This window comes from Chiloscyllium plagiosum, unplaced genomic scaffold, assembly GCF_037043375.1.
Source record: "Chiloscyllium plagiosum isolate Xiang-an unplaced genomic scaffold, Cpla_swu_hap1 HiC_scaffold_22, whole genome shotgun sequence".
Taxonomy (NCBI): Eukaryota; Metazoa; Chordata; class Chondrichthyes; order Orectolobiformes; family Hemiscylliidae; genus Chiloscyllium; species Chiloscyllium plagiosum.
In genome coordinates, this window is record NW_028270160.1 from 30498638 (window position 1) to 30515812 (window position 17175).

At 45.4% G+C, this 17175-nt stretch overlaps 1 protein-coding gene across 1 annotated transcript; it reads right to left on the reverse strand.

Annotated features, from left to right (window-relative positions):
- Positions 1-2893: 2893 nt before the first annotated feature.
- Positions 2894-15447, reverse strand: cunh10orf88 (chromosome unknown C10orf88 homolog). The gene is made up of 6 exons (XM_043712672.2): positions 15312-15447; positions 8743-8943; positions 7310-7382; positions 7025-7231; positions 5564-6072; positions 2894-4933 (listed from the first exon to the last, which is right to left on the reverse strand). The coding sequence occupies exons 1-6, from the start codon at positions 15410-15412 to the stop codon at positions 4705-4707; spliced, it is 1320 nt and encodes a 439-aa protein (XP_043568607.1). The 5' UTR covers positions 15413-15447; the 3' UTR covers positions 2894-4704.
- Positions 15448-17175: the final 1728 nt, after the last annotated feature.

The following is a 17175-nucleotide window of genomic DNA, read 5'->3' on the forward strand; positions in this document are numbered from 1 at the left end:
CTTCACTTCCTGTCCTATTTGCTCATCTTCTCCATTATTAAACTCAACTCACCACTCAAAACCTGATTTGGAGGAAATATACATCCGGTTCTTAAATTTATTATTAATTTGTTGAATTAACTGTCTCCAACCAATAAAGAATAATTAAGTAGTCTGTAGCCACATTTCAAATAACAATAATGAACAAAAGTAGTATTGAAAACAGAGCCTAGCCAAAACAAAGCACGGTATAGAAAATACACCAGAACTGTGAAGATACTGGAACCATTTGGAATGGAGCAGGTTTCAATTCTTCAGGAATCTAGAAGGAAAACCAAGTATCAACCTTCTTGCAATTAGGCTACCTCCTTAGTATCCTACTGGTGGGTGGGGGAAGGGGTTCTACATCCCTAGTAATGACTTCATATCTGTTCCAGCTAGCCCACTAAAGGTTTTCATTCTTCACCTTCCAATTCCACTAACAGTTCACACATTTGCTGGCTCTCGTGTATCTTATTTCTCTCTTCAAACCTCCATCGGTCTTACATTATCTTGTTAATTACATGGGTTCTAGTCTCCATCTGATCCCTTAACAGATCATTTGTTTGCCTCTGCATTTCCTCTTTGCCACAATCTGCTCTTCCAAGTTAGAAATCTGTAGAGGAACCTCGATTATCCAAAGGACACAGGCGGTGAGTATTTCATTCAGTTAATCAAATGCTGAATAATTAATGCCAGATAACACTTGGCCACACATCGGGACCTTGTGATCTTCTTCGGATAATCTGAAATTCGGTTAATTAAATGCCGGATAATCGAGTTCCTCTTTATATCTTTTATTTCTGATGAATTGCTATGCCTGGAAAGATTAACTCATCACTTCTGTGCCAATGCTACAATGCCAAACTTAAGAGTTTCTGTCAGAGTTCCTAGTAGCTCTCTTCTGGATAGACTGATCTAATATTTATTTTGCTGAAATGCTGCTCTCCTTTTAAATGCTATTTACCAAAGCAAAGCTTATGTTTGCATATTTTAAAGACTTTATGTAAAAACATTAGAATTAATGGTCTTAAAAAAAATTACATTAAAGTCTGTTGCAACTACAGAAAAGGTTAATATTTTCTATCATAAAGTGTGATGTTCTGTCATATCAATAAGTCTATTGACAAATCTACTATGAATGTCACAGGCTATTTACAGGTATGTTTATAATAAACAACCAATTGCAAATTTTAAGCACTGAATTTTTAGCAGCGTTTTATATAATTAACATGATGTGGAGGTGCCGGTGTTGGACTGGGGTGGACAAAGTTAAAAATCAAACGTCAGGTTATAGTCCAACAGGTTTATATGGAAGCACTAGCTTTCGGAGCACTGTTTCTTCATCAGATAGCTGTGGAGCAGGATCATAAGACAGTATTTATAGCAAAACATTAGTGTCATGCAACTGAAACAATATATGTTAAGACTTAACAGCAATCCAGATTTGTTCAATATATCGTTTCAATAAGCTTTAGCTATAAATTGTGTATTATGATCCTCCTCCACAGCTACCTGAAGCAGCGCTCTGAATGCTAGTACTTCCAAATAAACCTGTTGAACTATAACCTGGCATTGTATGATTTTTAACTTCATATAATTCAAGTCACAGAGATCAACTCATCCATACAGACTAGATAGCCCAATCTAACCTAGTCCCATTTGCCAGCACTTTGCCCATATCGTTCTAAACCCTTCCTATTCATATACCCATCCAGATGCCTTTTAAATGTTGCAACTGTACCAGCCTCCTCCACTTCCTCCAGCAGCTCATTTCATACACACACCACCCTCTGCGTGAATAAGTTGCCCCTTAAGTCCCTTTTATATCTTTCCCCTCTCACCTTAAAACTACGCTCTCGAGTTCTAGATTCCCCCACCCCCAAGGAAAATAATGTCTATTTATCCTAACCATGTCCCTCATGATTTTACAAACCTGTATGAGGTCACCCCACAGCCTCCGACGTTCCAGGGAAAACAGCCCCAGCTTATTCAGCCTCTCCTTATAGCTCAAATCCTCGAACCCTGACAACATCCTTGTAAATCTTTTCTGAACCTTTTCAAGAGTCACAACATCCTTCCGATAGAAAGGAGACCAGAATTGCATGCATTATTCCAACAGCGGCCTAACCAATGTCCTGTACAGCCACAATATGACGTCCCAACTCCTATACTCAATACTCTTATCAGTAAAGCATACCAAACACCTTCTTCACTATCCTATCTAGCTGTGACTCCACTTTCAAGGAGCTATGAACCTGTACTCCAAGGTCTCTTTGTTCAGCAACACTACTTAGGAGCTTACCATTAAGTGTATAAATCCTGCTCTGATTTGCTTTCCCAAAATGCAGCACCTCGTATTTATGTAAATTAAACTCCAACTGCCACTCCTCAGCCCACTGGCCCATCTGATCAAGATGCTGCTTTACTGAAGTAACCTTCTTCGCTGACCATTACATTTGAAATTGACTGCAATTTCAAAATCCCATATACAAGCAAAAACCCTACAGTAGTCATGATCAATTATCAGTCTCAATAACTGAATGCTAGGGAAACTCTGAAGGTCTGGCAACAATTGTGAAGAGAGAAACAGAGTTAATGTTGTACCTGGTATGACTCCTCTTCAGAAATGAAGATTAGACTTGATCTAGGGACCAACAATGAAAATAATATTAGCCTGCTTGCATTTTCTGTATTGATAAAACATTTCTACAAATTATAAGGGGAGAAAGGAGGAAGATGTTAAAATCCTGCTCTGTAATCATACACTTAAGCTTAATGAGCATTTCTGTCAGAAGAACAGTCAAGTTTACAACTTTGTTTCTTCAAAATTCTGTATTCATTGAGTAGAAGTTCACAGTTAAAACAGAAATAATCTAATGAGGTACTTGTTTATTTTTTTTGTGCTAATTCCAGCCTGCAAGCAGTCAAAATAATGCAGAAATTACTCATAACGGTTTGTCTGAACACTGCAAAAATTTAAGTTCCACAAAAACTTAATTACATATCTTGAAATTCAGACAGAACCCTGCATAAGTATATCATGGTTTTTAAGACTTTGAAATGTCTGCAATACCTGCAAGAAATGTCTTTAATACAGTTGCAAAAACTCTTCTAAATACAGTTTACCACAAAAAAGTTTACAAGAAAGGAATTCCATCTGAAATTGGACAGTCAATACATTGAACAAACTTTGAAGAAAGCATTTTAATATTTGGAAAAACTTTTAATAAATTACAGTAATATATACCTCACCCTACCTTTTCAGTTGCCCACTTTACATTTTATCTGGATAAATTTCCCATTAAATTGTAATTGCTCAGTTGATAGTATAATTCATATATTACTTGCTATGTATCCTTTATAATTTTCCATTCATGCACTCAACTAAGTTCAATTCAAGGGCAAGCCAGCCAGATAAGTTATTGGGAAACGGTTAAAAGCAAGTTTTCTGTTTTAAGCAGCATATTCAAAAGAAACCCAGATACCTTTCTTGCTCGTAATACATTGCAGCACCACTTTGTGGCAGGTCCACTGAAGTTAACAATCATCAACTTAGTGTGCAACGGTAATTTCATACCTTAGTATGAATGCCAACAAGATGCAAATTAGTCTTTGAAGTTCAATATGTATTAAATCACAAAATATCCTCTGAGCAACTAGGGATGCAAAACAAACATTGGCCTAGCCGGCAACACTCAACTCCAGTCAGTGAATGAATAATATTAGATTGGTGATCAATGGCAGTGATTTACAAATCTTCCTTAAGTCGAAATGAATACTTGAGTAGTGAGACAGCAAATAATGCTTAACGATTTATCATTTTGAGGAGATACACAAAATTATATTGTCTTGGAGTTTTAGGTTTCTGCAAATATCTGAACTTAATGTGCAACTGTAATTTTACATCACTACTACCTTAGTATGAATGCCAACAGGATACACATTGGACTTCTGAAGGTCAAGGTTGGCTTGTGAAAAAAAACAGACCCTTTATATTCTTAATATTAACCTTTCCGGGATCTAGCAACAAGAATTGATAGGATATCAAAAATATTTAACGCCAGTAACACATTATCTCAAAATCACAATAGAATTTCTAATTTTAGCAATTTTTTCTTTGCTCCAAATAATTTTGTTCTTTTTTAAACAGAGAGCACATTAAGCCCGAAAAATGCCACAAATTTCAAAAAAATTAGAATGGAAATAAATTATATGTTCTAGTTTCCATTTCAATTTTCTGGTGACATATTCATTATATTGGAAAAGTCCAAGTTTTTCTACAGGCCATTCAAGTGCATTCCCCACACGTTCAAGAGCCAGATATATGGTTTTCTTGCCAATAAAACTTCTGACACATTCCAGCATCACAAATCACTCATCCATTACTGTGGCCATAGAATCAGGAGCGACCATCCCCAAACCTACTGGCCCATAAAACTTAGAGATAAAACGTTATAACAAACAAATGCAGCAGAGCTGCCTGGGTTACTTGGCCATGCACACAGGCTGTATATGAGCGTTACTCCAGGAATCATATCACTAACAAACTTAATGGGCTCAAACTTTCGACCTATATGGCCAGGGTCATAGTTTGGACACCCTTGCACTAAATGTAACATTCAGGGTTTCTTGAAACTAAACCAGTTTCACAGTAATCGTTCAAACGATGCGAAGAAAAATCAGTCAAAGCTCCCCATTTGTTAAAAATGCATCACATTCATAGTTTTTCTTTACAGTTCTGTTCAGAGCAATGTTTTCAAGCAGTTTGGTGAGCGAAATAAATTTTTCATCAAGGTCAGCTTGCAGCACGGTTATTCGGCAATCAATATAATCCTTCAGTCTCTTTTCTATCGATTCCATGTGTTCAGCAATATGTTTTTCTAATTTTGAACATAATGCCTCTTGGTAATGCCTGTGAAGAAACAGAGCAACTTGAAAACAAGCAGAATGTTTTCAAAACATACCTTTAAAACAAACTGTATCTACAAGATTTCCTTCCAGAACATCCACAGTTCCTAAAACATCAAATCGCACGTATTTCTACCAAGGTTTGTTTCTATGAATGTTTTCTAAATCTCCATGAATGGCCTTGCTCTGTTAAGACTTTAATAACAGCTCATGAACTGAAGTGCAAGTGTTTCTCCCTCTGTAGATGCTGCCAGAGTGCTGCGCATTTCCTGATTACTGACAGCAACCTCAGGATCTCTGCATTTAATTGTACATGTGCTGACACCAGAAAACAAAGGATGACAATGTCTTCATTACCGCCACATAATTCAGGACCTAATAATTTATGTCATGTTGTTATTTTAATCCATTTAACAGGTGCATAATATTAGTTTCATTATCACAATCCACGAGCGTTCAGAAACCACCATGAATCATCACATCCCACACGTGAATGATCATGCAAAGGCGAGGTCAAGACTACCATATATTTCTTAGTTTCTAAGAACGGGAAAAGAAAATTAAGAGCTCGACTGAACTCAATTTTCAACAGAATTTATGATACAAAAGAACAATGAATTGCATAAATTCATACCGGTCACTGGTTCGGTCCTCAGCTGCTGTGGTATTTTCCGTAACTTTAGCCTCTTCTTCCAAACGAAGTTCATTCACCTGACCACAAAGGTCCCGAAGGAAAGGCAGCATTTCAGAACTAAAGGCATTTGGCTCTCCATTACTTTGTTTGCACAGAAATGTTGACACAAGCTCTTTCAAATCTCCTCTCGCAAATTTTTGTTGATCTATTTCTTTTGTGCTATCTCCAGAATCAGAAGTTTTCTTTTTATCATTTGTTCCAATGGACAAGACTGAGCCATCTGTTGTTGGTGTGGATTCAACGTTAAATACAGTTACTCCTTCAGGATCCTTTGTTTCTTCCAGTTTTGAAGAAAGAATTGGATTAGTGTTGCTGAATACATGGGAAGAGATCATGCCACCTTCAGATTGTGGGGTAAACATTTGCGGTGAATTCACAATTTTTCCAACTTCTGTTACATCACTTTTTTTAAGTATACCCTGAAATAGTCCACCTATTGCTGCTTGATTCTATATGGAGAAATATCAATAAATAAAACAATTAGAATTATTGTTTGTGCTAACTTGCAAAATCCATCATAAGTCGAGGTGTTAATGCACCAAGGCCAATTGTAGTCAGCAAAGTTGAGATCAGATACCTCTACATAGACCAGAAATCCCACCAAGAACCATAAGGCTGCAGGCATCAGTTAGATGCAGCATTTTCTAATCGAGCTATCAAAGGACAAGGATTCTCATGTCCCTCTAACTTAATCCATCATATTCACGATACTGAATTCATTAGGATACAGTCATGAGGAGCACACAGTACCATCCATGTCATTGATCATTGAATTAGTCTTCTATAAAAATAAAGCCTCCAAGCTTGCAATGCAGCTGTTTTGTCAAATTTATGTTGTGAAGAATAAAGTGTAAACCTGCCATGAAAAGTTCAACATTCATTTCTCTTAATTATATCTTGATACTTATTTTGTGCTCATCCTGCCATAATCTTTACTAGATGTTTAGAAAAACTAGTGTCTGTAAAATAATAAAACATATTAAAGTGTTTCTCAGTACAGTTATAAAACAAAAGTAGACACTTGACCACATAAGGCAACATTAGTGCAAGTAACAATTTCATGCATTTCCTGATTAGTGACAGCAACCTCAGGGTCTCTGCATTTAACTGTACATGTGCTGATACCAGAAAACAAATGAAGACAATGTCTTCATTACCTCCACATAATTCAGGACCTAATAATTGATGTCACACTGTTCGTAGCAAACCAGCAACTTTTAGACAGCATTTCAAAGGATATAGAGTCAAAGAGCTGTAAGGATGAAATTCCAGGGCCTATAATTATAATTCTGAAACAGGAAATTGCAGTGTTTAAGGCTATGGGCCAAGTACATGTTGTAGAAACTCTATGCTATCAATATGGCTTTTTCAAGTCTTTATGCTGATCAACACATTACTCACCTTCTGCTGGAACTGGACCATGTTAAAGAGTTGCTGAGCTCCAGGTGACAGCTTTGCTCCCATTGAATCCATCATCGTTTGTACTCGTTCCATGTCGATGCTTTTTCCAAACGGAGAAAAGCCTCTTGAGATCCCAACTGAAGCATCTTTTACTCCCAGTAATATTTTACCAATTCGTACTTTCTCTTTTCCACCTAAAGACAGCAACTAAAAACAGTGGCTCAGTCAGAAGGTTCATAAGAGTAAAACATGATGAGTAAAAAAAGAATTAACTCAACAAATTACCTTTAGTTCGCAGTATGAACTAGGAATATCCAATTTAAAATACTTCTTAAATAAGAGGATTTGTTCATGGTCACTGAAAGACAATTTAAAAACAGATTCATTTTTAGTGACAAAAGCATCATTATCATAGTACGTTCAAAATATAATAATTCCAGGACAGCAAATGCTATTAGAAGTCTTTCTGAAGCAGATTCTCATTCTTGTTTTCAAATCCTGCTAAGGTCTTGCCCCTACCACACTCCATATTTTCCTCTAGTCCCAAAATACTTTGAGTACCTCCACTTCTATAATTCTAGTCTTGAAAGCCTTAAGCTTAATTGTCTCATCACTGGTGACTGTATCTTCAGCCACTCCAGATCCGAATTCAGGAATTTCCTCCTTAAACCTGCCTCTATCTCTCTTTCCTCCTTTAAGACATCCTTTAAAATCCAAGTATTTGATCAAGCTTTTAGTCTTTTGCCTAATGTTTGATAATGTTCCTATGAGTCGGTATTAGTTCCACCTGGAGACAGAATTCTATTGCAGTAGCTGCTGTTAGAAATTAAGTTAGTAATTGCAGGAAAGGGACCCCATCCAAAATGTGCTAACATAGCAGCAGACGGTTCATGACTCGTTAAATTGCCCCGCCTTTGATTATTTTTTAAATTGGTCTGCCAACCTGTGTGAACAATGAAGCATTGTAGGCTGCTTTACTACATCAAATTTTGTTGTTAAAGCCATAAAAACAGCAAAGGAATTCAGGATTGCGTGTATATGGGGCACTGGCAATATTAAACAGGCCTAAATTTGAAAGTGCTGCGATCAGCTGTTTGGAGGCACAACAAAACTATCCAGCAATAGTCTTGATCCTTAAACACAAACACACTGCATCACTCCTTAAACTAAACCAAACAGTAACAACTGCACCTTTAAATGTAAACAATCTGTTAATGGAATTGTATGCTGTAAATAGCTTTTTTTATAAACCACTGCTTCCTCCTACACATAGCTGCAAGTGGACCTATTTTACCAAATGTGCTTTTGGCACATTTCTTGCTCAGCCGTAATTGTCCTCAAGGAATTTGAGAGAATCTGCCTGGAACTGAGTGATCTGCTAGTTATTTCAGACTGCATAAAAAGTCAATCATATTGCAATGGATCTGGAGTCACATTAGCTAGACCAGTTAAAGATGACAAATCTTATTTCCAACAAGAGAATTAGTTGGGCCAGATGGTCTTCTTTTAATGATATTCTGATTGCTTCACAGCCACCATACAGAAAATTTAAAAAGGCAGTAAATTGGTTCTTTTGGAGAAGTATCAGAAGAAACTAACCAATTACTAATGGCAAAATTTATATTAATTATTTACACTTCTAAGCTGACATTTTACAAACTCTATTAGTCTGCTGATTGCCGATTCAAGGTTAACGTTGTGAGCTAAAATAATGTTACCCATTTAACTGTAGGTTGTCTACTTTTTGGCCATGGCATGTTCCGCAGTACTCTCCTGTGTAAACCTCCATGATTCTTGCTTCACTCCATACCTCCACAAAGATTATGTCAGCAGGTTGTTGAGGAGAGAACTGTAGATAGAGTATACATGGAGTTTCCGCAGAATTGGTTTGAGGCCGTTCCAAAGTAACAAGTTCTACACTGAAACATAATAAAGGGAACAAGAAGTCATCTCTAACTTAAAGCAAGACATTTTATTCCAAATAATAGCCTTTTGCAATTTTCTTTTCTTCTTTTCATCTCAAATATAGGTACATTTCTGATATACCACAGTATTTTCAATGAAGTGAGATTTGCTTCCTGCTTAAATCAAACACTTCACAAGTGCAATATACCCTTTGCAATTCGATAAACACTTGATAATTCTGGAGCCAATGTAGCTCAGGATTTCAGGGAAAAAAAAATTGAGGCCTTCAAGAGTCTCAGTAAAACCACATTTAAGCATACACATAACTGCAGCTTATACAGAGCGAGAAGTTGAGAATAGCGAGTGAGACTCTTTAGGGTAATTCCTTTCTTGTTTTGGTTGCATTAACTGTAAGTTACTATTTAAGTGAAGCTTATTTTTTTCAACCTTAAACAGGAATAAATTATCTACTGGAGAGCAGTGGTAATTAATTAGCTAGTTTAATCTTCTTTATGTAGCTGTACCAAAGCGGATTCTTTTATGTATAAATAGTATAAATATAGGGGTTCGGGTGTCCTTTGCATGGGGTGCCACTTGGACTGAATGGGAAGCAGGGGCTCATTTCTTTTTCTGCCTTTTTCACTGTCCAGTACATTTTTTCTTATTTTTGCTTAAGGGAAGAAGCAGAATGAAAAGTAATTGGTAAATAATTCAACTTATAATAGCTCAAAGTTAAGACAAGACAGGGCAGTTGGGTTGAACAGAATGTGCATGCTGTGGTATTTGGAAAGCCACAGAGTGTCACCAGCTACAGAAGCTTGAGTTCTGAATTTCCAACTCAAGCAGCAACAGGAGTCACTGTGGAGTAGCGCTGAACTACCTGGATATCATAGGTAGGTTGTCACACTTCAGATTAGGAGAATGCAGGCAACATGTGAATGGGCGACTGCAAAGGAAGAGGAGAATTAGACAGGTAGTATCGGAGTTGATCTCACTCACTGAACAGCTTTATTTTGGAAATCATGTCCCATTTTGGTCTGCTTAATTAAAGAGGGTTGAAGTTGCATTGCAACACCTGTTCAGAGTTTTATTCTAGAGATTAGGGGTTTGTCTTATAGAGAGATAGAGCAGATTAGGCCGATACTCTCCGGAGTTTAGAAGAATCAGAGGAAATCTATTTGAGGAATATATGATGCTAAAGGGGATAGACAAAGTAGACAGAGAGGATGCTTCCTCATATGGGACAACCTAGAGCATGAGGTCATTGTTTTATGATAAGGGGTAGCAGATTTAAAACAGAGATGAAGAGAAATTACTTCTAAGTGTCATGAATCTGTGGAATTCACAATCCTAGAGTGCAGTGAATGCTGGACATAGAGTAAACTTAAGGAGGAGATAGACAGATGTTTAATTAGTAGAGGGTTGAAGAGCTGTGGAGAGTTGAAGCTGAGGTGAGATCAGCCATGGTTGTGTTAAATGGCAGAGCAGATTCAAGGAGTTGAATTGACTTCCTCCTCCTAGTTCTTATGAGAGCAAGTTGACTATTGTGGAATATGAAAATATTTACGGTAAACAGGTGTTGGCTAACATTTAAATAAATATTACATGTTTACTACAAATATACTATCCCCTAAAACATCAAAACCAACAAAAAGGTGAGTCAAACATGGCTAACAAAAGTTAAAGTCTGCATTAGGTCAAAGGAGGTGATTTATAAGACTGCTAGAGAGAAAGCAAAAGTTACTCCTATCAAGCCTTGTCCAGGGATTTATCTGAAATGGGCAAGGGTAACTGTCAATGGGAAGTTTCTCCTAGCTGGTGAGTCTAGAACCCAAAGACAATTTCAGGATAAGGAGTGGACCACTTCAGATTTAGAGGAGAAAGAATTTCTGCACTCAGAGGGTGATGAATGTTTAGAATTCTGTATTCCAGAGGGCTGAATATGTTCAAGACAGAACGTAGTAGATTTCTTGATATTAAAAACAATGTGATAGGTGATTAGCTCAGCAAAGTGGCATTGAAGCAGATCAGCAATAATTTAATTGAATAGCAGACAAGGTTTGATAGAAGCAAAAGCAAACTACATTTAGCATCATCTCTTATCACAAAGACCTGACCAATCATCAAAATCACTGATTACCATGTTACCAAAAAGACAAAAAATTAAAATGCATTTGTAACCGCTATTGAATAAACATCAAGGTAATAAGCCCCAATACTTATGTCTATTATCCAATTTTATTGTGCTATTAATGAGGAATGTTGTTTAACGACATCTGGATTTCCAGTCAGTTGTGGATGACAAGCTGCCAATGTACTCAGCAGAATGGACTGGGCTAAGTGCAGTGTGATAGGTCAGTTTAAAGAGATGTGGAGGTGCTGGACTGGGGTGGACAAAGTTACAAATCACACAGCACCAGGTTATATTCTGACAGGCTTATTTGGAAGCACTAGCTTTCAGAGTGCCGCTCCTCCTTCAGGTTGGAATATAACCTGCTGTTGTGTGATTTGTAAGTTTAAAAGGAGTTAGACTATGAATTTAATGGTCACAACTGTTCATGAGTAACTTTTATTTAATTGCACCATAACCCTCTAAAGTCTGTGGTTTAGATGAAGAGTGAAAATTTTAATTTTCCCAGGCAATGCCTTCAGAATCTGCTGTGGTGGGTATTCCACAGACTCTCCATCTGAAACTCCCATCTACATTTTACTTCAGAAATGAATTATCTTGCCCATTGGTTCTAACACATGCTACAGGCACTTGATGGTATTTGCACAATCAGCGATCGCCAAACAAACAACAGCGGGAGTCTGTAAAAAATTACATCCAGAATGAGCAGGTACGATGGATCAGTATTTTTAGAAAGGTTAATATTAATTTGATTAATATTTGATCATGGTTGATATGTTTCTCAACCCTATCTTCCCCACAAAACCCTTTATCGCTTTAGTGATAAAGAACATACATATTTCTGACTTAAACTCAATGACCTGGCCTCTACAGCTCTCTACATTTTCTCTATTGTCAAGGTGTTAACTACACAGTGAGACAGTGACGGGGTGGATGGACTTGACCATACAGCTATTACAGAAACACCATCACAGCGCCGGGCCTACACACCACTATTCCTAACCCTACCCCCTACCCCGGGTTACCCACGGGACTGTACTCCCAACCCCCCCCCAGCCACTCCCCCCGGGACTGCATCCCCTCCCCCCAGGTTACCCCGGGGACCACACCACCCCCCCTCCAGGTTACCCCGGGGACCGCACCACATCCCCTCCCCCAGGTGACCCCAGGGACTGCACCCCCCCCCCAGGTTACCCCAGGGACCGCACCTACCCACCCGCTCCCTCCCCCAGGTTACCCCGGGGACTGCAGCCACCTTCCCCCAGATGACCCCAGGGACCGCACCCGCCCGCTCCCTCCCTCCTCCAGGTTACCCCGGGGACCACACACCCCCCTCCCCCAGGTTACCCGGGGACCGCACCATCACCGCCCCCCCCTCCCCCAGGTTACCCTGGGGACCGCACCATCACCCGCCCCCCCCCCCCCCCAGATAACCCCGGGGACCGCACCATCACCCGCCCCCCCCCAGGTAACCCCGGGGACCGCACCGCACCCGCCCCACCCCCAGGTTACCCCGGGGACCGCACCGCACCCGCCCCACCCCCAGGTTACCCCGGGGACCGCACCGCACCCGCCCCACCCCCAGGTTACCCCGGGGACCGCACCGCACCCGCCCCACCCCCAGGTTACCCCGGGGACCGCACCATCACCCCCCCCCCCCAGGTTACCCCACCACCCTCCCCCAGGTAACCCCGGGGACCGCACCGCACCCGCCCCACCCCCAGGTTACCCCGGGGACCGCACCGCACCTGCCCCTCCCCCAGGTTACCCCGGGGACCGCACCGCTTCCCCCCCCTCCCCCAGGTTACCCCGGGGACCGCACCGCATCCCCCCCTCCCCCCCCAGGTTACCCCGGGGACCGCACCGCATCCCCCCCTCCCCCCCCCCAGGTTACCCCGGGGACCGCACCGCATCCCCCCCTCCCCCCCCCCAGGTTACCCCGGGGACCGCACCGCATCCCCCCCTCCCCCCCCCCAGGTTACCCCGGGGACCGCACCGCATCCCCCCCTCCCCCCCCCCAGGTTACCCCGGGGACCGCACCGCATCCCCCCCTCCCCCCCCCCAGGTTACCCCGGGGACCGCACCGCATCCCCCCCTCCCCCCCCCAGGTTACCCCGGGGACCGCACCGCTTCCCCCCCTCCCCCAGGTTACCCCGGGGACCGCACCGCATCCCCCTCTCCCCCCCAGGTTACCCCGGGGACCGCACCGCATCCCACCCTCCCCCCCCAGGTTACCCCGGGGACCGCACCGCATCCCACCCTCCCCCCCCAGGTTACCCCGGGGACCGCACCGCATCCCACCCTCCCCCCCCAGGTTACCCCGGGGACCGCACCGCATCCCACCCCCCCCCCCCAGGTTACCCCGGGGACCGCACCGCATCCCCCCTCCCCCCCCAGGTTACCCCGGGGACCGCACCGCATCCCCCCCTCCCCCCCCAGGTTACCCCGGGGACCGCACCGCATCCCCCCCTCCCCCCCCAGGTTACCCCGGGGACCGCACCATCACCCCCCCCCCCCCCAGGTTACCCCACCACCCTCCCCCAGGCAACCCCGGGGACCGCACCGCACCCGCCCCACCCCCAGGTTACCCCGGGGACCGCACCGCACCCGCCCCTCCCCCAGGTTACCCCGGGGACCGCACCGCTTCCCCCCCTCCCCCAGGTTACCCCGGGGACCGCACCGCATCCCCCCCTCCCCCCCAGGTTACCCCGGGGACCGCACCGCATCCCCCCTCCCCTCCCCAGGTTACCCCGGGGACCGCACCGCATCCCCCCCTCCCCCCCCAGGTTACCCCGGGGACCGCACCGCATCCCCCCCTCCCCCCCCAGGTTACCCCGGGGACCGCACCGCATCCCCCCCTCCCCCCCCCAGGTTACCCCGGGGACCGCACCGCATCCCCCCCTCCCCCCCCAGGTTACCCCGGGGACCGCACCGCATCCCCCTCTCCCCCCCCAGGTTACCCCGGGGACCGCACCGCATCCCCCCTCCCCCCCCCCAGGTTACCCCGGGGACCGCACCGCATCCCCCCTCCCACCCCAGGTTACCCCGGGGACCGCACCGCATCCCCCCCTCCCCCAGGTTACCCCAGGGTCCACACCACATCTCCCTCTCCCCCAGGTTACCCCAGGGACCACACCACATCTCCCTCTCCCCCAGGTTACCCCAGGGACCACACCACATTTACCCCCCTCCCCAGGTTACCCCACCCCTCACTCCTCCATGTTACCCCGGGGACTGCACCCCACCCCTCCTCCCTCCCCCAGGTTACCCCAGGGACCACACACACCCCTCCCCCAGGTTACCACGGGGACCGCACCGCACCCCCCTCCCCCAGGGCCGCACCCCACCCTCCTCCCTCCCCCAGGTTACCCCAAGGACCACACCACCCCTCCCCCAGGTTACCCCGGGGACCGCTCCTCACGCCCCCCCACCCGCATTATCCCGGGGACCGCACCGCACTCTGCGCACCCTCCCCCAGGTCACCCCAAGGACCGCACCCCCCCCCTCCCCTGGGTTACCCCGGGGACTGCACCCCCCTCCCCCAGGTTATCCCATTCCCCCAGGGACCGCACCCCCCACCAGGTTACCCCAGGGACCGTACCCCCCTCCCCCAGGTTAACCCGGGGACCGCACTCTTTCCCCCCCCCCCTCCCCCAGGTTACCCCGGGGACCGCCTCCGCCCCCTCCCTCCCCCAGGTTACCCCGGGGACCGCCTCCGCCCCCTCCCTCCCTCCCCCAGGATCGCACCGCACCCCCCCCCCCCTCCCCCAGGTTAACCCGGGGACCGCACTCTTTCCCCCCCCTCCAGGTTACCCCGGGGACCGCACCCGCCCCCTCCCTCCCCCAGGTTACCCCGGGGACCGCCTCCGCCCCCTCCCTCCCTCCCCCAGGATCGCACCGCACCCCCCCCCCTCCCCCAGGTTACCCCAGGCACCGCACCCCCCCTGCCCCAGGTTACCCCGGGGACCGCACTCCTCCTCCCCCAGGTTACCCCATTCCCCCAGGGACCGCACCGCACACACCCCCTCCCCCGGGTTACCTCGGGGACTGCACACTCCCCCCAGGATTCCCCATCCCCCCAGGATTCCCCATCCCCCAGGGACCGCACCCCCCCCCCCCGGTTACCCCCGGGCCCTGCTCTCCACCCCCGGGGTGGCCCCAACAGCGGCGGAGCCTCCCTAACGAGCGGGGAGCAGAGCCTGGGGCCTGAGCCGGCAGAGACCAGGAACCGACCCCGGAGCTAGCCCTTACCAGTCACCGGCCTCTCCGCTGTCCGAGTCACAGTCAGTGACCCAGGCCCGCAGCCGGCCCAGGCCGCACAGCCAAGCGGCTCGGACCCAGAGCCGCTCCATCCCCCTCCCCCCACGGCCGGAAACTGAGAGCGCGCAGCCGCACTCCCGGGGAACAAGGTCCCTACCCCCGGGCTGACAGCATGGAATACACGGAGCAGCGTTAACTAGAGTTAACCAGCACCGACACAGCTCAGGGAGCAGCGTTAACTAGCGTTACCCAGCACTGACACAGCTCAGGGAGCAGCGTTAACTAGCGTTAACCAGCACCGACACAGCTCAGGGAGCAGCGTTAACTAGCACCAACACACCTCAGGGAGCAGCGTTAACTAGGGTTAACCAGCACCGACACAGCTCAGGGAGCAGCATTAACTAGGGTTAACCAGCACCAACACACCTCAGGAAGCAGCGTTAACTAGGGTTAACCAGCACCAACACAGCTCAGTGAGTAGCATTTACCACGATTATCTGGTGTATTACCAGCACCAACACAGCTCAAGGAGCAGCGTTAACTAACATTACCTGGTTTAATATCAGTACAAGGCTCAGCAGCATTATCTGGTGTAATAAAGGCCATAAGATTTTGACTTTCAGCCCATCAATTCTGCTCCATTATTTGATTATAGTTGATATGGTTCTCAATCCCATTCTCCTACCTTCTCCACATAACCCTCAATCCCCTTACTAATCAAGAGCATATAAATTTCTGACTTAAATAAATTCAATGACTTGGTTTCCTCAGCCCTCTGCGGCTTAGTCTTAAAAGATTGTCCCTTCACTCTGAGGCTGTACCCTTGGGTCCTAATCTGTTCTACCAATGAAAATATCTTTTCTGCTTTCACTCTATCCAAATCTCTCAGTATCCTGTTAGTTTAAATCAGATTTCCCCTTTAGCCTATTAAGTTCTATCGATTACAGACCCAGAGTCCTCAACCACTCCTCATATAACAAGCTCTTCATCCTCAGAATCATTCTTGTTAATCTCCTTTGGACCTCCTCCAACACTAGCACATCCTTCCTTAGATATAGGGCCTAAACACTACTCTCAATATTCCAAATGCAGTCTGACCACATCCTTAACCAACATCAGCAGGACATCTCTACTCTTGTATTCTAGTACTTTTGAAATCAATGCCAAATTTGCATTTGCTGTCCTAATCCAGCTGAACCTGCATGTTAACCTTAAGAGAATCTTGAACTATAATTAGGACTCCCCTTGCTTCAGAATTCCAAAACCTTTTCCCATATAGAAAATAGTGTATGGCTCTATTCTTCCTACCAAAATATAGGTACATGGATAGGGTAGACAAAGTCTTTTCCCTGAGGTGGGGAGCCAGAACAAGAAGGCATAAGTTTAGGGTGAGAGGGAAAAAATTTAAAAGGGACCTGAGGGTCAACTTTTTCATGCAGAGGATGGTGTGTGCATGGAATGAGCTACCAGAGGAAGTGGTGGAGGCTGGTACAATTAAAACATTCAAAAGGCATCTGGATAGGTAGATGAATAGGAAGGATTTAGAGGGATATGGGCTAAGTGCTGGCAAATGGGACTAGATTATGTTCGGATCTCTAGTCTGCATGGACAAGTTGGACCGAAGGTCCTGTTTCCGTGTTGTACATCACAGTGACTCTATGTAACCTCATACTTTGCCATATTGTTTTCCATCTGCCACGTCTTTGTCCACTGGCCTAGCATGTCCAAATCATTCTGCAGCTTTCCCACCTCCTCAACACCACCTGTCCCTTCACCCATCTTTGTGTTATTTGCAAGCTTAGCACCAAATCCCTGAGTTCCTTCCACCAGATTGTTGGAGTGGTTCCAACACTGA